At 45.8% G+C, this 21,212-nt stretch overlaps 1 protein-coding gene across 2 annotated transcripts; it reads left to right on the top strand.

Moving 5' to 3' along the window:
- Positions 1-315: 315 nt before the first annotated feature.
- Positions 316-16,332, top strand: LOC139387878 (period circadian protein homolog 1-like). 2 transcript variants are annotated; one of them, XM_071134198.1, is made up of 18 exons: positions 316-493; positions 1,543-2,175; positions 2,341-2,561; positions 2,674-2,795; positions 2,920-3,121; positions 3,259-3,639; positions 3,754-3,907; positions 4,061-4,301; positions 4,439-4,553; positions 4,692-4,961; positions 5,060-5,218; positions 5,326-5,634; positions 5,767-6,887; positions 6,990-7,185; positions 7,936-8,113; positions 8,351-8,501; positions 8,667-9,516; positions 15,838-16,332. In XM_071134198.1, exons 2-17 carry the CDS (start codon positions 1,847-1,849, stop codon positions 8,982-8,984), a joined length of 4,467 nt encoding a protein of 1,488 aa, XP_070990299.1. In that variant the 5' UTR covers positions 316-493; positions 1,543-1,846; the 3' UTR covers positions 8,985-9,516; positions 15,838-16,332. The 2 variants fall into 2 exon arrangements, with proteins under 2 accessions (XP_070990299.1, XP_070990298.1); XM_071134197.1 differs by lacking the exon at positions 316-493 and having other exon boundaries at positions 1,608-2,175; positions 2,308-2,561; positions 15,838-16,329.
- The last annotated feature ends 4,880 nt before the right edge of the window (positions 16,333-21,212 follow it).

Here is a 21,212-nt window from a genome sequence, read left to right as displayed (position 1 = left end):
GTTAAGTAAAGTACACAAGGAAAGGATGGGGTGAGGAAATGTCGCCAATTCAGAGTATTGATGGAGGCACGTTGCCAACAAACGTTCTAGCATGCTTTTGGAACCAACAGGGCACCGCTGGGGCAACGTGATAGAAAAGCATAGCAGAGCCCCGTGCAGCCAGGACACCGCCCTACTCAACCAATGAATGTATTCGCCAGGCCTGGGACACTGCACTAGGGCGGAGTCAGTGTTAGTTGAGGACCAATCACTGCAACACATGGGAGCAAGCACGTGTTATTTTCCGTGTTCCCTCCCAGTCATATAAAGCGAATGTGCAGTTCTCTACACATTCTGTGTAGTTATAGGCGATCCACATTGAGTTGTTTCGCTAAAGATGTCATTCTAGGTTTCTGCAATTTCAATCATTTTAAGCCTAACTTTACAGAATACATTGTTGAAGACATTAAAAACAAAAAATACCACGGAGCGTACTTTTTCTTCATGGAAAAAGGTGAGAATGTCAACTTTGATCAAAACCTTGCTACCTAGCTAGCTAACTGGTAAAAAAAAATAACACTACTTTGCTAGCTATATTATTAGTAGTACAATAAATAGTTGCTACATAGCTAACTTAGCTAGCATTAAAAAATATATATGATCAAGCTATCTGCAACAGCATTAACATTGGCTAGTGTAGCTAACATTGTTGTGGCATGCTGGCAAGAGTACTGACACGTTAAAGGGATTTATGTTGTATATCGATGCACAATTCAATATACGGTCAGATGTCGAGGTACAATTTAATGTTGTTTTGGTCAATTCGTGTTCCCTACAAGTGAGACCCATCTTTTGCCAGACTTGTGTCAGGTAGAATAAATGCATGAGCGCATGCGGGTCGTGCCATAGCCAGTCGAGTTGAGGCACGTTGCCTTCGCTGTAGTCAACACAAACATCCCCCACCGGGGTCATCCTGCCCACGTTGTCTTCTGTCGTCAACAATAATATCTCCCAACGGTGTCTTCCTGCTACTTACAGTAAACCCTCAAGACATGCCAGATAGTGAAATGTGCTGTGAAGTTAGTTTACCCTATGTCACCTGTTATCATCGGTTAACGGTTCTTCGAAGTGATGAAATGACTTATTATGGTCAATGGAATATATGGAGAGCAAGTTTTTTGAGCCCCCCAAAAATGAATGTGAGGTTGTTGGAAAAAGGATAGTTCCCCTAGCTAGCTATATTATTTGAATGTCTTAATAGATTGACATTAGGCTATGTACAACTTTTTGAGTATGTTTAGAGCCTAACGTGATTATTTTTGCAATTAGTTAAATCCTTACTAAGAAAGTCCTTACTTGGATGCTTATATGACCTTAGATGATTTAAAATCAAGCCATTTAGTTATGTACATTTGTAGTTTGGGTGAACACTAACTTTTACAGCAGTGTCATTATATTAATGTTTAATTGCAGATGAGATGTAACACTGTCTTTACACAGATGTATGACTCATGATGTTATGTTACTCACCACTCATAAATTGGGAATTGTTTCTTCCATCAGGTATTCTGTCAAAACCATTTCGCACACCGACTGTGCACATGAGGAAGAGCAAACTGATAAAGGTTTCACCCATCTTCTCTTCAATTGGCTTATCAGATTCATAAGCTTAGAATTTACAAAAAAAATACAATCTCAAGATCAATGAGACACAGTAGTTTATCTTCTGGCTCATTTTTACTTGACCAAACCATGACTCTATCTAAGTCTAGTAGACCCACCTAGTAGCAGTATTAGTGTCACAGTTCTTTGTTTTGACATATCATTTTTGTCAAACAGCAATAGTAAATCACTCATACTGGTTATTATGAGTGATGAGAATGCATATACCACTTCTGTAAATGACACTAGTGGAGTAGGTGTAGAAGAAAATGTGGTGGGACTGAAGGCGGGCTGCCAGTCCTCTGAGTCTGGACTGAGTCAGACTGGCAGCTCTGGTAGCTCCAATGGAAAGAGAACTCGGTCTGGGGGCAAGTCCTCCCCCAAGTCCTCAAACTCCGATGACACCGATGCCCACTCGAGTGGGAACGACTCAGCCGAAAGAGAGGTGGAAGGTCACATGGGACGTGAGACATCAACCTGCAGCAGCTCCCATAACGGGAAGGACTCTGCCATGGAGACAACAGAGAGCAAAAGGTAACACATTTAACAGAATTCATATTTGAAACACCACAACCATTTTCAGATGGTAGGAAGTAGACACCGCTTATAATACTATAAAAGTGTCTGCTCAGCGGTGGTAATAACATGTTATTTTGCCCCTGTCAGAGCCAACTCCCACAGCTCTTCCCCTCCCAACAGCTCTATGGTCTACAGCCTGCTGAGTGGCAGCTCGGAGCAGGACCACCCGTCCACCAGCGGATGCAGCAGTGACCAGCCAGCCCGGCTGCAGACCCAGAGAGAGCTGCTCAAGGCTCTGAAGGAGCTAAAGATCCGCATGCCTGCAGACCACTGGGCGAAAGGCCGCTCCAGCACCCTGGCCTCCCTGCAGTATGCTCTCAACTGTGTCAAACAAGTCCGAGGTAAGATGCTGCTTTTTGAGCCTGCCTTTTGCTAGATGTACTGTATACTGTGTGGCTTTAGCATGAAATAGCAAGCTTACTATCTATATACTATTTATACGTGTGTGTTTAGCGAATCAGGAGTATTATCACCAGTGGAGTGTGGAAGAGAGCCACGGTTGCAGTCTGGACCTCTCTGCCTTCACCACAGAGGAACTGGACAACATTACTTCTGAATACACACTCCAGAACACGGTAGGAACTAGAGCACAATCTTCATCTACTAGAACCAGACCAACAGCTCTCAAACAGACTAAAAGCTTTTAAACCCAACAAACCATTGTTCTAACCTCCCTTGTTTCTTCTCTCTCCTGTACAGGACACGTTCTCAGTGGGAGTGTCCTTCCTCTCTGGGAAGTTGGTGTACATCTCCCCCCAGGCCTCTCCCATGCTGCGCACTAAGCCTAATCGACTCCAGGGGACACTCTTCTCTGAGCTGTTGGCCCCCCAGGACGTCAGCACTTTCTACAGCAGCACTGCTCCCTGCCGCCTGCCCCCCTGGGCCTCCTGTACTGGTTCCAGTAAGTCTCCTACAGAAGTCCTTTAATTTAGCTCTAAATTCAAATGGAAATGGATGATCACATTTTTGCATGTCTATGTGATGTTAATGTAACCCCCCCCCCCCCCCCCCCCCCCCCCCCCCCCCGATCTCGCTCAGTGACCTCCCCTGTGGACTGCACCCAGGAGAAATCCATGTTCTGCCGTATCAGTAGTGGGAGGGACAGTGAGGGGGAAGTGCGGTACTACCCCTTCCGTATGACCCCTTACCAGCTAACCCTACGGGACTCCGACATGTCCCAGCCACAGCCCTGCTGCCTGCTCATCGCTGAGAAGGTGCACTCAGGATACGAAGCTCCCCGCATCCCAGCGGACAAGAGGATTTTTAACACTAGCCACACCCCCGGCTGTCTCTTTCAGGAAGTGGATGAAAGAGCTGTGCCGTTGCTAGGCTACCTGCCCCAGGACCTGGTTGGGACTCCTGTCCTCATGTACCTCCACCCTGATGACAGGCCTGTCATGGTGGCCATACACAAGAAGAGTGAGTACTCCTGTCCAACAGTCATGCCTTATATATTCTGTAAGGATTTAGAAACCAGCAAATAGATGACTGGTTATGTAGTAATAGTTTTAACATCTTTGGTTCTCTGCTCAGTTCTCCAGTCAGTGGGGCAGCCCTTTGAACACTCGCCCCTGCGTATGTGTGCCCGGAACGGGGAGTATCTCACCATAGATACCAGCTGGTCCTCCTTCGTCAACCCCTGGAGCCGCAAAGTGGCCTTCATCGTGGGTCGACACAAAGTCCGAACGTGAGTAGTCCACCTCTCTGCTACGTCAATGACCTTCACAAGCTTGCAATAGCCACATTTTAACTGAACTGTAACCTGTTTGTGTAGCTATCAAGCAGTACATATTGCATTGTTCTAAACCCCATTCCCTTGTCCTTCTCCCCTCATCTGCAGGAGTCCCCTGAACGAAGATGTGTTTACTCCTAGTATGGAGGTGGAGGTGCGGGCCATGTCTCCAGAGATCCCCAGGCTCAGTGAGCAAATCCACCGTGTGCTGGTGCAGCCTGTCCACAGTGGTGCCTCCCAGGGCTACTGCAGCTCCCATGGATCCCAGCCACACAGGCCCAGCCCGGGCTCCTCAGGCAGCAGCAGCCCCTCCACCAAGGGGATCATCCAGATGACTATCCAGAGACCAGTGAGTACTAATACAATCACAGATGTTTGTGGTTACAAAATAGTAACAAACGACATTATTTTAATTAGTGGAATTGACTCAGAAGAAAGTTGAGGTGTCATCGTCTAACTCTTTACCCTCTCTTATCTGTCCTACAGCAGCAGACGACATTCCAGCAGATGTGTAAGGACGTCCACATGGTGAAGACCAATGGTCAGCAGGTCTTCATCGAGTCCCGCAACCGCCCACCGCTCCGCAAACACGCCAGCGCTGGTAAACACTTGACTTTGTAGTCAAATGTCTTGTCACGGTGTGCTCTAAAATGTCTGGAACGTTTTCATTACAAAAGTATAACCACAAGGATCGAGATGAAAATGAAATTCTAACAGTACTTCCTTTTCCTCTTCTCAGGAGACCTCGTGACGCCAGAGAATTTAAACAAAGACTTGGGACCTATTGGCGCTCTGGGGCCAACTAAAACCCTGGCCTCCGTGCAGTCAAGGAAAGATCCGTCAGCCAACTACTCCTACCAGCAGATCAACTGTCTGGACAGCATCGTACGCTACCTGGAGAGCTGTAACGTCCCCAACACAGTGAAGAGGAAATGTGGCTCCTCCTCCTGCACCACATCATCAACGTCAGACGATGACAAGCAGAGGGAGTTGTCTGGAACAGCTAAAGGTATACAATACAGATCCTATTGAAATCCTATTATGTATTTTTATGCCTCTTTTAAGGTCTGCAGGTATTTTGGACCAAATATCTGTGTTTCCCTACAGATCTCGAAGGGTCACAGGGTAAGGAAGGGTCTAAAGGGGGGCCACAGATGAGTCCTCTGGCGCTGCACTGCAAGGCTGAGAGTGTGGTCTCTCTCACGTCCCAATGCAGCTTCAGCAGCACCATCGTCCATGTAGGGGACAAGAAGCCCCCAGAGTCAGGTAGGACACATCCCTGTTATCTGACTGGCTGTCTGACTGGCTGTTATTTACCTCCCTCTGTCTCTTCTCTCTAGTCTCAAATATATTGTCAACCTTATTCCCTGCAGATATTATCATGATGATGGAGGAGACACCACCCACCACCACCGCCCCAGCCATTAACAACGCCATCACCACGGCAGTGACCCCCTGTCCCTCAACCTTTCCCAGCCCAGCAACACCCAGCCCTGCCCAGCCTGAGAGGGATAGCCGCAGGTCGGCTGGATGCTCAGGCAGCCTGGGTCTGACCAAGGAGGTGCTGTCTGCCCACACCCAGCAGGAGGAACAGGTGTTCCTGAGCCGGTTCAGGGACCTGGGACAGCTCCGCATGCTGGACCCCGGTCCTCCTCTGAGAGGACACACCACCACACCCAAAGGTAAGATGGACACTTCAAGTGGATATTTAGTTTCTGAAAGATGATCTGAAAGATGATGTGGATGAGAATCCATTGTTTTTCCATGCAGCTCACCCGTGTGTGTGTGTGTGTGTGTGTGTGTGTGTGTGTCAGGAGTGCACACCTCGAAGGACTACCCAGCAGGTGGTAACGGACGGAGGAGGGGCCGGGGGGCCAAGAAGCCGAAGCACCAGCAGGAGGGCTCCCAGCACGGGGGCCGCCCCAAGGCAGGCTCAGGGATGAACAGAAGTTCCAGAAGGGAAGGGCAGGGGCACCAAGGCCCCATGTTCCCCATGGGTCAACCCCTAATGAGACAGGGACCCCTGACCTCGTCCTCTTCCTGGCCCACCTCTGTGGCCAGCCTCCCTTCTGCCGTGTCCCAGTACCCTCCAGGAGTCCTGCCCTTCTTCCCCCTCTACCCCAACGTGCAACAACAACAACTCCTGGCCCACACCGGGGTGAACCCTAATGCCATGCAGATGGGTTACCCCAGCCCCCAGCCAGGCTTCCAGTACCCCCTGCATGCCAATCAGATTTCCATGCCAATGGCTCCCCCGATGATGGTTGTTCTGCCCAACTACATGTTCCCTCAACTCAATGGAGGTGTACCACAGCTCAACCAGCTCAATACAGCCATGCCTCAGTATAACACAGCCATGCCTCACCTTAACCCCAGTATCCCTGGTATGGCACAACTTAACCAGGCACTACCGCAGTTCAACCAGGCTATCCCACTACCACAAGTCAATCCTGTCTTGGCTCAATTCAACCCTTCTGTGACGCAGATGAATGGCATGCCTCTAGCTCAACACAACCCGTCACAGGTCAATCCTGCATTACAGGTCAATCCTGCTTTGTCGATGATCCCACAACATTTTCACAATCCCAACCCAACATTACCTTTCCCAAATCCCATTCTGGTGCCCGGGCTTCCTTGCTTTGCCTTACCCAGGATTGATCCCACTTTTGTCCCACGTGGCAACTCCCGCTCCAGCACCCCTCAGTCCACATGCCAATCCCCCCTGGAGGGGACCAACTCACCCCTCTTCCAGTCACGATGCTCCTCCCCCCTCAACTTGCTGCAGCTGGAGGAGTTGCCAGGCAACAGGCAGGAGGGCATGTCAACAGGGGCGCAGCAGACCCCACCCCCACCTGGCTCGTCGTCTCAGGTCGGAGGTCAAGGCTCTGTTAACCACAACAGCAACATGAAGGGTGATGCCAAAGAGTACGATAATGTGGGTTTTAAACTATTTAAACAAAATGTAATTCTGAAAAGGTTTTAAGTCTAGTGAGTTCTTGTCATTAACCGCTGTCTCTCCTGTGTTCCCTTCCTCCAGGCTGATGTTGATAACCAGGACGCCATGTCCACCTCCAGTGACCTGCTGGACCTGCTGCTGCAAGAGGACGCCTGCTCAGGCACCGGCTCGGCTGCCTCTGGCTTCGGGTCCTCTGGCTCCGGGTCCTCTGGCTCCGGGTCCTCTGGCTCCGGGTCCTCTGGCTCTAATGGATGCAGCACCTCAGGGAGTGACACAAGTGAGTTTAACCTCTACAGGATCGGTCAGTACCCCGCGGGACGGTTGAGCTAACGTAGGCTAATGTGATTAGCATGAGGTTGTAAGTAACAAGAACATTTCCCAGGACATAGACATCTGATGTTGTCAGAAAGCTTAAATTCTTGTTAATCTAACTGCACTGTCTGATTTACAGTAGCTATTACAGTGAAATAATAACATGCTATTGTTTGAGGAGAGTGCACAATTATGAAGTTGAGAATGTATTTATTAACCAATTAGGCACATTTGGGCAGCCTTGATACAAAATTTTGAATAGAAATGCAAAGGTTCATTGGATTAGTATAAACACTTTGCACATACACTGCTGCTATCTAGTGGCCAAAATCGAAATTGCGCCTGGGCTGGCATAATACATTATGGCCTTTCTCTTGCATTTCAAAGGTGATGGTACAAAGAAAAAAACATGTTTATTTTTGTATTATCTTTTACCAGATCTAATGTGTTATATTCTCCTACATTATTTGAAAATGTCCACAAACTTTTTAGTGTTTCCTTTCAAATGGTATCAAGAATATGCATATCCTTGCTTCAGGGCCTGAGATACAGGCAGTTAGATTTGGGTATGTCATTTTCAGTGAAAATTGATCCTTAAAGAGGTTTTAACACCGGCCAGATTTTTTTTTCTTAGCACTGTGATGGTCAAGGATATTTGTATATAATGACTGATAGTTTCAGAACATAACTGAACATGTTTCTTTTTCAACCACAGGAAGCAGCAACACCAGCAAGTACTTTGGCAGCGTTGACTCATCGGAGAACGACCATAAGCAGGCAGCAGGCGGGGCTGAAGAGGCCCAGCTCATGAAGTATGTCCTTCAGAACCCTGTCTGGCTCCTCATGGCCAACACAGATGACAAGGTTATGATGACGTACCAAATGCCCACCAGGTAAGAAATCGTCGTAGTCATGGCAATTGTAGTCATAACCTTAACCCGTCATGATTAGTAATTAATGCTACAGCTATTTAATTGTATTTATGAGTGATGTGCATGGAATGCAAGTAGTATATTTGTATATTATTTATTAATGCAGACTGAAAAATAGATGCTCTCCACACACCATTATGCTGTTAATACAACATTTTAGACTATGGCTTATCTATGGACATGTGTATGATTTTACAGGGACAGGGAAACTGTTCTAAGGCAAGATCGTATGGTACTGAGGGCGGTGCAGAAACAGCAGCCGCACTTCACTGAGGAGCAGAAGAGAGAGCTGATCCAGGTCCACCCCTGGATGGGCACCGGACGCCTGCCACAGGCCATCAACAACCCTGTAAGTCAGCACACAGACACATACTGGAGCTAGTAGCTACACCCTGTCTCTCTGACCCCAAAGATTCACAGGAATCAGTATAGATGACAGTGGAGAGGAATACAAAAAATAATGTACTTGTTAAAGATGTGTTTATTCATCTCTTGTCCCTTTGCTTGTGTTTAGACTTGTACCGGGTGCGGTTCTCCTCCAGCTACCTCCGCCCCCCGGACCTTTGATGTGGAGCTGCAGGACATGGATCTGACTGGGGTCCTCCAGCTACAGGAAGAGGCTACCGCACACACAGAGACACATGTTACCATGGCAACAGACACTTCCATCTCTCCACCACAAGCCCCCCAGACAGAGACTAAGGGGGGTGAGGCTGAGAGGCAAGGGGAGCAGGAAGGAAACTGTAAGGACACCAGAGTGAAGGAGTTGGAGGTAACATCCTCATCATCTGTAACAGAGAAAGGGGACTCTGTGGCTGTAAACGGCAACTGAGAACTTCTATATGGCCAATGACTCTAAACCACAAATCATTGGGACAAACGGGGGCCAAGCTCACGGTCAATGTGTTGTGTTGGAACAAAGAAGTGAAAATAAGGAGTCAAAGAATACCTGTTCCTGTAGCTCGATCTATATTGCATCTAAGAAAGTGTAAATATTTGATGTATTTCAAATGTAAATTGGAAAGAGAAGCCCTTGGTAAATATTTAATTGGCATGTTTGGTGCCTGGTCCGCTGGACTGAAGACATGTTCCATTTGTAATTCACTGCTTTGGGGTTTTTCTCCCCTGTAGTGACAATTTGGTAGTTTACAAGTTATTGCGTGTATCAACGCAATGTAATTTAATAGTCCAATGTCCATATTGGAAAATTATGTCAAATCAGTCGTAAAAAAAATGAAATCCAAAATTCATGTTGAAAAATATATTTGGTAGAATTCTTCATAATTTTTTCAAAGTAATTTCAGTTATTGTACAGTGTATTTATTACAGTATACCAACCAAGAGCAGGCATACTACAGTTTTTTGTGGGCTGTCACGTAGAGTAGGCCAGATGGCTAAACTGGATAACCTAACCTCTATAAAAATAAAAAGATGGCGGAACCGCAAAAGTTCTTCTGTGCAAAGGTGTTTATTTACAAGTGATTCCGGAACAGAAAACAACAGTACTGCCATCAACGTCTACCTTATGGGACAGCTTAAAAACAATGCTGCCCCATCCACAGCGCAATCCAAAAAATCCCCCTTAGAGACTGGAGAGAGGCTCCTTTTATAGGGCTAACCCCTCCCCTCAGAACAATTAACCCTAATTAATTAATTAACAATACAAACCTACATTTTCCATGAACTAAACATACTAAAGGATATACATTGCAACACGGTTTTAAACAATATCACAACATAACATTTACAACATTACATCACTACTGACAATATCTTTCAATATGCCCATATGCATTAATGAGCCATTTGGGACAGGCACTATAAAGCCAACCCAATTCCCTTAGCTCGGGTCCTTTTCCAGCATACCCGGAAGCTACAGAGATGGAGAGAGAGGAACAGAACAAACAAACAATGCGCCCATCCACAACATTGATAAGTATAATAATTATTGTATCTCTCATATGAACATTGACAAGTGTGAAATGCATATACCAAGACAGAAGTTAAATTGTGTGTCGACCCACATTGTTAACTTATGGTATAATGGCGCAGGGAGGAGTGATGAATATGTGTGTGCGTTAAAGAACCAAATGCTGCCCGCGGCCAGTGACGAACTTCTACGTCACATTACCTTCCTCCTCTCCTGAAGCGACCATGTTCGGGAGCCTTGATAGGTAGTCCGCAGTAACGTTCTCTTTTCCTGCCTTGTGACGGACACAGAACCTGAAGGGCTGGAGCTCCAGATACCACCTGGTCACACGAGAATTCCGGTCCTTCATGGTCTGGATCCAGGTCAGTGCTCTGTGGTCCGTGTGCAGGTCAAATTCCCTCCCAAGAAGGTAGTAACGGAGGCTATCTAGGGCCCACTTTATAGCCAGGCACTCCTTTTCGATTGTAGAATACCTGGTTTCCCTGGGCAACAGCTTCCGACTCAGGTACAGCACAAGAAGCTCTTCTCTTGGCTCCCCTTGGGCCAGTACAGCTCCAATTCCTACAGCCGAAGCGTCCACCTGCACGAGAAATCTCTTCTTAAAATCAGGGGTCTGGAGAACAGGGAATGAGCACAGTCGGTTTTTCAGTGTCATGAAGGCTTCTTCACACTCCTCAGTCCACTTCACAGGGTTGCTGGCCCCCTTCGAAGTGAGGTTGGTCAGAGGGACAGCGATGGTCGAAAACTGTGGAATGAATCTCCTGTACCACCCTGCCAGACCTAGGAAGGACTTCACCTGTGTCTTGGTTCTGGGTTGAGGGCTATTCCTGATGAACTCCACTTTCTCCACCTGAGGCCGAACTTCACCCTTACCCAGCTGGTAACCCAGGTACTTTGTCTCCTGTTTCGCCCACTCACACTTCAGGAGGTTAAGCGTGAGGCCTGCTTCATGGATCTTCCCCAGGACGCTGCTAAGATGCTGTATGTGCTCCTCCCAGGAGTGGCTGTAGATCACCACGTCGTCCAAGTAAGCAGCACAGTAATCGTCACAGTCCTGGAGGACCTTGTCCATCAGCCTCTGGAAAGTCGCAGGGGCCCCATGAAGGCCAAACGGCATGACCTTGAACTGGAACAGGCCCATTGGCGTCCGGAATGCAGTGTAGGCCTTGGATTGTTCATCCAGGGGCACCTGCCAGTACCCTTTGCAGAGATCCAATGTGGTGATGTAATAAGCTCTACCTATTCTCTCCAGTAAGTCGTCAATGCGGGACATGGGATAGGCATCAAACTGGGAGATGGCATTCACCTTACGGAAGTCCATGCAGACGCGCAAAGAGCCATCCTTCTTTGGGACAATGACAATAGGGCTGCTCCATTCACTTGAAGATGGCTCGACAACATCCATCTCTATCATGGTGTGGACCTCTTCCTTGAGGGCTACCACCAGCCTCTCAGGCACACGGTAAGGATGCTGGCGGACAGGGTTCTGGCCAGGTTTCAAACGAATGACGTGTTCCAGGACTTTGGTTCTTCCTGGTCTCTGACTGAAGAGGGCCGGATACTTGCCAAACAGCTGCTTCAGCTCATCTTGCTTGTCTTCTTCCAGGTGAGCCAGTATGACTTCTGCTCGTTCTTTCCATACCTCTGTGACCCCATCCGACTCATCCTCTTCTACTCTGCGGACCAGAAAGGACTTTCCTTTGGAGAGTTCCTCTTTCTCCTCCCAGGCCTTGAGAAGGTTCACATGGTAGGTTTGCTTCTTCTTACCCTTGTCCGGGTGCAGCACCTCGTAGGTCACTGGGCCCATCTTCCTCCCGATTAGGTACGGTCCTTGCCATTGCGCAAGGAGCTTGCTGGTAGACGAGGGAAGGAGGAGCAGGACTTTCTGTCCTGGCTCAAACTCTCTGTGGCGAGCGTGCTGGTCATAGCCTCTCTTCTGGGCCTTCTGGGCTTGCTGAAGGTTTGCTCTAGCTTCCTCTCGGTACCGTTCCAACCTGTCTCGCATCTGGAGGACATACTGGACAATCCCCTGTCCTGAGGTAGCTACTGGGGAACCTTCCCAGCACTTTTTCAGCAGGTCCAGTGGTCCTTGCACTGGCCATCCATAGAGGAGTTCGAATGGCGAGAAACCTGTCGATGCCTGAGGCACCTCCCTGTAAGCAAAAAGCAGAAAGGGTAACCACTTATCCCAGTCTTTACCAGTGTCAGCCACAAACTTCCTCAGCATGTTCTTGAGCGTTTGATTGAATCTCTCTACGAGCCCATCCGTTTGGGGATGGTAGGGAGTAGTCCTCAAGCTTTTAATGCCCAGCTGTCGGTGGAGTTGAACCATCAGTCGCGAGGTGAAGTTTGTCCCTTGGTCCGTCAGGATTTCATCTGGGATTCCTACACGAGAGAAGAGCTGAACAAGAGCACTGATTATTTTTGGAGTGGTTATGGAACGGAGTGGGAAGGCTTCTGGGAACCGGGTGGCATAGTCACAGATCACCAATATATACTTGTAACCTGCACTACTCTTCTCCAAGGGTCCAACAATGTCCATTGCAATTCTCTTGAATGGGGTAGAGATAACTGGCAGTGAACATAGAGGAGCCCGTTCAGACCTACGGACAGCACTGGTTTTCTGGCACGTGGGGCATGATTTGCAGTATTTTTGTACATCAGTATACATGGAGGGCCAAAAGAAACGGGAGCCTAGCCTAAGATAGGTCTTATGTTGCCCTAGATGGCCTGCCCATGGAACTGTATGTGCAAGGTTGAGAACAAGTGGTCTACAGGTAGATGGCACCACCAACTTCCTGCTATCTGCCTCTGACCCAAGGTAGAGTATGTGGTTGTCTACTGTGTAAATCCCCCCACATGAAGATTGACTGTCCCCAGCTAAGGCCTTGTCAAACAAACATTTCAAGGTTGCGTCAGACTTCTGCAGTGTAGCAAAATTTTGTGGAACATCCCATTGCACCTCTAACCCAGACACATCAGCAACAGGTACAGGGGTTCCCACATACTTCTCAAGACGCCGCTGGCGGCGTGACTTTCTGTGCCCTTTGGTTCCCCCCTCGCACAGACTATCACACAAGTCAGGCAGAGGTTGTAAACCAGCTTTGGCCTGGGCACGAGTGACAACTGAACATGCCATCTGAACATCAGACTGGCAAACTGACTGCCCATATAGCTGACCCCCCACACTTCCCAACAGATCAGAGAGTACAGGCACATCCCTCCCCAAAATCATCTCAAAAGGTAGCTTCTCCATTACCCCAACTTTGAGGAGGTATTTCTGACCCTGAATCTCAACTGTGAGCTCAGCTGTGGGCTGCTGTGACTGGTCACCATGGACACATTGGATCAGTGTCTGATGACCATAATCAATGTCATTAACAGGTACATTACCTTTTCTGATCAATGACAGGGAACTGCCGGTGTCAATCATTGCAGTAAGACTTTTACCATTCACTTTTACAGGTACCAAGCATGACCCTTCCCGAGTCTGTCTATTCTGAACACCATCCCCCTCTCTGGGTACATTACAGTAACCTGAGAGCTTGGATTTACGTAGCGGACACATTGAAGCTTTGTGCCCCTGCTGCCGGCAGTAAAAACAGGTCAGACCCCTCCCATCAGAGCGAACTGCATGATCCCTTACCTCCCTCCCAGACACATAACCCCCAGAGTTACCTCCACCATCTCTGGCGTTTCTGATGTCCCTTGTGTCTCTGAGACTCCTTGGAGCGGGTGCTGCAGGTTGTGGTGGGCCCCCTTTACGTGCATTAAGATACTGCAGTGCAAGCTTGGCCGCCATAAGCCCGTCCTTGGGCTCGTGCTCTCGGACCCAGGTTCGAATGTCGTGTGGTAGAACTTGTAGAAGTTGCTCGAGGATGATGACCTCCCCGATTTCGTCCTGTGTCTTCTCCCCCGGTCGAACCCATCGTCGGTAGAGACCCTTGAGGCGGTGGTACGTCTCTGTCGGCGACTCACCCGATGGCGTTGATGCAGCTCTGAAGCGTTGACGGTAGGTTTCCGGTGAGATGTCAAACTTCACCAGCAGCGCTTCCTTCAAGCCCTTGTAGACATTGGCCAGCCCCTCATCCATTGCTGTGTAAGCCTCTAAGGCCTTGCCCGTGAGCAATGGGACAAGCCTGCAGGCCCACTCTACCTCAGGCCACTGCCACGTCTTAGCCATGCGCTCAAACCTCAGCAGGTAGTTTTCAATGTCCTCCCCCTGCTGGTATGAGGGCATCTTTGGCTCCTTCCTCAGGAATGCTGGAAGATGGACGTTAACACTGCTGGACTGGTCTCCTGGTGCTGGCCTCATTACTGCTTGGGGTGCCTGCTGTGGAGTTGAAGTCCCTGCTGCATCGAGCCTTTGTCGTCCTGGTGTTGGAAGACCCAATCTTGGGCTCTCACTGACGAGTTCCGCCTGGAGGGGAGCTGTGAGGATAGATTGGCGTAGGCCACGTAACTCCTGCTTGAGGTCTTCGTCCCTCCTCTCAAGGCAGGTGAAAAGTTGTTGAAAAAGGGTTACCATGGTTGGGTGTGGTTCTGGTCCCCCAACTGCTCCTTCAGTCAGCAGCTCACCCAGTTCTGGTTGTCTTTGGCCCTGCGGTCGGGCTCCTAGTTTCTCATACTTGACCTCTTCTTCACCAGACGATTCCATGGTATTCCACCCCGATTCAACTTCAGGTACCTTTTCTGACAGTTGATGTCGTTGCTGAGAACGCAATCCTGTACGCATTCCTTTACCTCTCTTGTTGGAATTCACTGATTTGCGGTACGCCATCCCACCACTGCCACCATATGTCACGTAGAGTAGGCCAGATGGCTAAACTGGATAACCTAACCTCTATAAAAATAAAAAGATGGCGGAACCGCAAAAGTTCTTCTGTGCAAAGGTGTTTATTTACAAGTGATTCCGGAACAGAAAACAACAGTACTGCCATCAACGTCTACCTTATGGGACAGCTTAAAAACAATGCTGCCCCATCCACAGCTCAATCCAAAAAATCCCCCTTAGAGACTGGAGAGAGGCTCCTTTTATAGGGCTAACCCCTCCCCTCAGAACAATTAACCCTAATTAATTAATCAATTAACAATACAAACCTACATTTTCCATGAACTAAACATACTAAAGGATATACATTGCAACACGGTTTTAAACAATATCACAACATAACATTTACAACATTACATCACTACTGACAATATCTTTCAATATGCCCATATGCATTAATGAGCCATTTGGGACAGGCACTATAAAGCCAACCCAATTCCCTTAGCTCGGGTCCTTTTCCAGCATACCCGGAAGCTACAGAGATGGAGAGAGAGGAACAGAACAAACAAACAATGCGCCCATCCACAACATTGATAAGTATAATAATTATTGTATCTCTCAAATATGAACATTGACAAGTGTGAAATGCATATACCAAGACAGAAGTTAAATTGTGTGTCGACCCACATTGTTAACTTATGGTATAATGGCGCAGGGAGGAGTGATGAATATGTGTGTGCGTTAAAGAACCAAATGCTGCCCGCGGCCAGTGACGGACTTCTACGTCACAATCAACGCAATGTAATTTAATAGTCCAATGTCCATATTGGAAAATTATGTCAAATCAGTCGTAAAAAAAATGAAATCCAAAATTCATGTTGAAAAATATATTTGGTAGAATTCTTTATAATTTTTTCAAAGTAATTTCAGTTATTGTACAGTGTATTTATTACAGTATACCAACCAAGAGCAGGCATACTACAGTTTTTTGTGGGCTGTAATGTTCTGAATGGTTCATTTTATTGTAATATACTTTTACACTGCAATGCTTGTAACAAGAAGTCACGTTTTAAGCATTATTGGGCAAACATCCTGACTATTTTGTCTCCTCCAGAGAAATACACATTTTCTAAAGACCATGTTATTTGTTTGCATCGTTATGGGTATTTCGGTACAAAAAGGTATCTTTGATTTGTCAGGAGTAGAGATGGGTGTTCCCATGGTAACAGACCCGATGGAGCCAGTCTTGTTGATTGGACCATACAGTGATGTGAGAGCGTGGGGAGAAAAGGACCAGGGGCTGACTAAGCTATACAAGAGCAGGCCTTGATCATACAGAGTTGGTGAATGCCAATTTGTTCTGCTGCCTCTTATTCCCTCACTTTTTCTCAATTTCTTTAGTGTAAATAAAATGATAGTCACTATTATTACATCTCTTTGGAGGATTTTGTTATGTAATATAAAGAAAATGAAATATAATTGGGTTCTGTTTGTTTTTTTTGTCTCTTGTGTGCAGGATGTGAGTGTAGCTAAAATCTAGTCATGTGTTCTGCCTTTTCTGCCACTAGATGGTGTTGTGACAGATTTGTTTTAGGCTCATTTCAAGGGTGATACAAAATGGACTTTCTGAAGTTGGCCACAGTGGTTGATCTAGGTATTTGAACACATTGAAGTCATTTAAAGATGCCACCAACATATCCCTAAGAATGCTGTTGTTTTATTGTCCACCACCCAGGTTCTCCACAGCTTGTTAGAGGGGGCATCCCTGACCCTCGCAGCAGGCCACACTCCAATGTGCCAGTCCTCAGTAGTATTGACATGGGTCAAAATAATTCCTGGAATCTTCCCGCTCCAAATCCACAGGTTAGGTGCCACAGGAAGTGGGACTTAGAGTAGATTAGAGCAGCTTGGGTCTTAGGTCAGATAAACCCAGTGTGGCGGCTGTGAGGGGCTCCACTAGGACTAACAAATAGCTAAAAGACCTTGCTTCTTAAATCAAATCGTCTGTATTCTCCCATTCTGGAATTGCAAAACGAAGTGCAAAGTGTTTGTGAAGATTACACTGAACTGCTGGACACTGGCCCAGTGAGCGAGGAGGCAGAGGGACTTTTATTATACTGGCACTCACCTCCACCCACGGATGGACTCATGGTCAAATGGTTAGGGCATTGTGCCAGTCAACTGTACTTTCAACAGATGCCAGACTGTTCACCATTGGGCTAAAGAACAGACTGAAATGATTGTCTATTTCGTTGTTAGCCTAGTAGTAGAGTCCTCTAGAAAACTTTACCTATACGCCAGAATGCACTCATGTTAATCTCTCTTGAAAACCATAAATATCAAGCCATTTATTTTAATATTTGCTTCGTCGGCTATTATCTGTTATGTGGTATTCAAACATTTTGAGCGTGGAGCCCTTTTTTTTCCCCACCAGAATTTCAATCATTTTTTTTCCCCCCAAGAATTTCTTGCAATCCCACGCCAAATCTAATGACACAGCCTTAAAATCTGTAAATTTAGATTTTTACGTGAACAAATAACCTTCAATTCATTGCATTTATATCTCTTTATCAAAATGAAAAGAAACCAATAAATACATAAAATTGTATCTTTCAAATTGTCTTTCTCAAAAACGGTTGTACAGTGCCCTCAGAAATTATTCATACCCCTTGAATTATTACACATTTTGTTATAGCCTGAAATCAAAATACATTAAATATTTTTTTTCTCACCCATCTACGCACAAAAAGTCAAAACATTTTTCTTTTAACTTTTGCAAATTGATTGAAAATTAAATATGGAAATATCACATTTACATAAGTATTCACACCACTATTCAATATTTTGTAGAAGAACCTTTGGCAGCTCTGAGTATTTCTGGGTAAGTCTCTAAGACACCTGGATTGTGCAACATTTGCCCATTCTTCAAGCTCTATAAAATTGGTTATTGATCATTGCTAGACAACCATTTTCAGGTCACGCCATAGATTTTCAAGTAGGCCACTCGTGAACATTCACTGTCTTCTTGTTAAGCGACTCGTGTAGATTTGGCCTTGTGTTTTAGGTTATCGTCCTGTTAAAAGGTTAATTAATCTCCCAGTGGCTGTTGGAAAGTAGACGGAACCAGGTTTTCCTCTAGGATTTTTCTCTGTACTTAGCTCCATTCTTTTGTTTTTATCCTGAAAAACTCTCCAGTCCTTAACAATTACAAGCATACCCATAACATGATGCAGCCACCACTTTGCTTGAAAATATGGAGAGTAGTACTCAGTAATGTGTTGTATTGTATTTTCCCCAAAAATAACAATGTGTTTATGACAAAAAGTTAATTGTTTTGCAACAGGATCCATGTTGTAGACCAGTGACCAGTGACAAAAATATACATTTAATTCATTTGAATTTCATGCTGTAATAAAAACAAAATGTGTTATTCTAAAAATTACATAAAAAATGTTTATCATCAATCTTCACAGAATACCCCATAATGACAAAGTGAAACAGGTTTTTAGACATTTTTGCAAATGTATTAAACAGAAATACCTTATTTACATAAGTATTCAAACCCTTTCCTATGATAATCTGTTTCCATTGATCATCCTTGAGATGTTTCTACAACTGTGGTAAATTAAATTGATTGGGCATAATTTGGAAAGGCACACACCTGTAATACAGGTGACAGTGAATGTCAGAGCAAAAACCAATCCATGAAGTCAAAGGAATTGTCCATAGAGCTCTGAGACAGGATTGTGTCGAGGGGAAGGGTACCAAAAAATGTCTGCATGTCATGGGTGTCGTCGGATGAAGGATGAGAACAAGGCGCAGCGTACTTTGAGTTCCACATAATTTATTAACAAAGTGAATCTTTAGAAAAGACAAAATAATACAACAACTGAACAGCTTCGTTGTGCAAAACTACCTGCACACAAACAAAGACAAGGTCCCACACAGAAGGAGGGAAAGGGCTGCCTAAGTATGATCCCCAATCAGAGACAACGATAGACTTCTGCCTCTGATTGGGAACCACACGCGGCCAGAAACAAATAAATAAAAAACATAGAATGCCCACCCAAATCACACCCTGACCTAACCCAAATAGAGACATAAAAAGGCTCTTTAAGGACGTGACACTGCAGCATTGAAGGTCCACAAGAATATAGTAGCCTTCGTCATTCTTAAATGGAAAATGTTTGGAACCACCAAGACTCTTCCTAGAGCTGGCCGCCCGACCAAACTGAGCAATTAGTGGAGAAGGGCCTTGGTCAGGGAGGTGACCGAGAACCTGATAGTCACTGTGACAGAGCTCCAGAGTTCCTCTGTGGAGATAGGAGCACCTTACCAGAAGGACAACCATCTCTGCAGCACTCCACCAATCAGGCTTTTATTGTAGAGTAGCCAGACAGAAGCCACTCCTCAGTAAAAGGGACATGACAGCCCGCTTGGAGTCAGTCAAAAGCACCTAAAGGACTCTCAGACCATGAGAAACAAGATTTTCTGGTCTGAGGAAACAAAGATTGAACTCTTTGGCCTGAATGCCAAAAGTCACGTCTGGAGGAAAGTGACTGGGTGACTAGTCAAGATCGAGGAAAAGATGAAATGAGCAAAGTACAGAAAGATCCTTGATGAAAACCTGCTTTAGAGCGCTCAGGACCTCAGACTGGGGAGAAAGTTCACCTTCCAACAGGACAACGACCCTAAGCACACAGCCAAGACAATGCAGGAGTGGCTTCGGACAAGTCTCAATGTCCCAGCCAGAGTCCGGACTTGAACCCCATCGAACATCTCTGGAGAGACCTGAAAATAGCTGTGCATCGACGCTCCCCATACAACCTGACAGAGATTGAGAGGATCTGCAGAGCGGAATGGGAGAAACTCCCCAAATACAGGTGTGCCGAGCTTGTAGTGTCATACCCAAGAAGACTCGAGGCTGTAATTGCTGCCAAAGGTGCTTCAACAAAGTACTGAGTAAAGGGTCTAAAGACTTACGTAAATGTGATATTTCAGTTGTACATTTTTCATAAATTAAAAAAAAAAAAAAAAAATTAAAGTATTTTTTTGCTTTGTCATTATGGGGTATTGTATGTAGATTGATGAGAGAATTTTTTAAAAAAATATATTTTAGAATAAGGCTGTAATGTAACAAATTGTGGAAAAAGCCAAGGGATCTGAATACTTTCCGAATGCACTTTTTATATACAGTTGAAGTCGGAAGTTTACATACACCTTAGCCAAATACATTTAAGCTCCGTTTTTCCTGACATTTAATCATAGTAAAAAATTCCCTGTCTTAGGTCAGTTAGGATCACCACTTTATTTTAAGAATGTGAAATGTCAGAATAATAGTAGAGAGTATGATTTATTTCAGCTTTTATTTATTTCATCACGTTCCCAGGGGGTCAGAAGTTTACATACACTCAATTAGTATTTGGTAGTATTGCCTTTAAATTGTTTAACTTGGGTCAAACGTTTCGGGTAGCCTTCCACAAGCTTCCCATAATAAGTTGGGTGAATTTTGTCCCATTCCTCCTGACAAAGCTGGTGTAACTGTGTCAGGTCTGTAGGCCTCCTTGCTCGCACACACTTTGTCAGTTCTGCCCACAAATTTTCTATGGGATTGCGGTCAGGGCTTTGTGATGGCCACTCCAATACCTTGACCTTGTTGTCCTTAAGCCATTTTGCCACAACTTTGGAAGTATGCTTGGGGTCATTGTCCATTTGGAAGACCATTTGCGACCAAGCTTTAACTTGATGTCTTGAGATGTTGCTTCAATATATCCACATCATTTTCCTACCTCATGATGCCATCTGCAGCAAAGCACCCCCACAACATGATGCTGCCACTCCCATGCTTTCATCTCTAGGAGACAGAACACATCTCCTTCCTGAGCGGTATGAAGGCTGCGTGATCCCATGGTGTTTATACTTGTGTACTATTGTTTGTACAGATGAACGTGGTACATTCAGGCGTTTAGAAATTGCTCTCAAGGATGAACCAGACTTGTGGAGGTCTACAATTGTTTTTCTTAGGTTATTTCTTTGGATTATCCCATGATGTCAAGCAAAGAGGTACTGAGTTTGAAGGTAGGCCTTGAAATACATCCACATGTACACCTCCAATTGACTCAAATTATGTAAATTAGCCTATCAAAAACTTATATTGCCATGACATCATTTTCTGGAATTTTCCAAGCTGTTTAAAGGCACAGTCAACTTAGTGTATGTAAACTTCTGACCCACTGTAATTGTGATACAGTGAATTATAAGTGAAATAATCGGTCTGTAAACAATTGTTGTAAAAATTACTTGTGTTATGCACAAAGTAGATGTCCTAACCGACTTGCCAAAACTGTAGTTTGTTAACA

Source organism: Oncorhynchus clarkii, chromosome 29, assembly GCF_045791955.1.
Source record: "Oncorhynchus clarkii lewisi isolate Uvic-CL-2024 chromosome 29, UVic_Ocla_1.0, whole genome shotgun sequence".
Lineage (NCBI taxonomy): Eukaryota > Metazoa > Chordata > Actinopteri > Salmoniformes > Salmonidae > Oncorhynchus > Oncorhynchus clarkii.
This window is presented reverse-complemented; position numbering and strand designations above follow the sequence as displayed.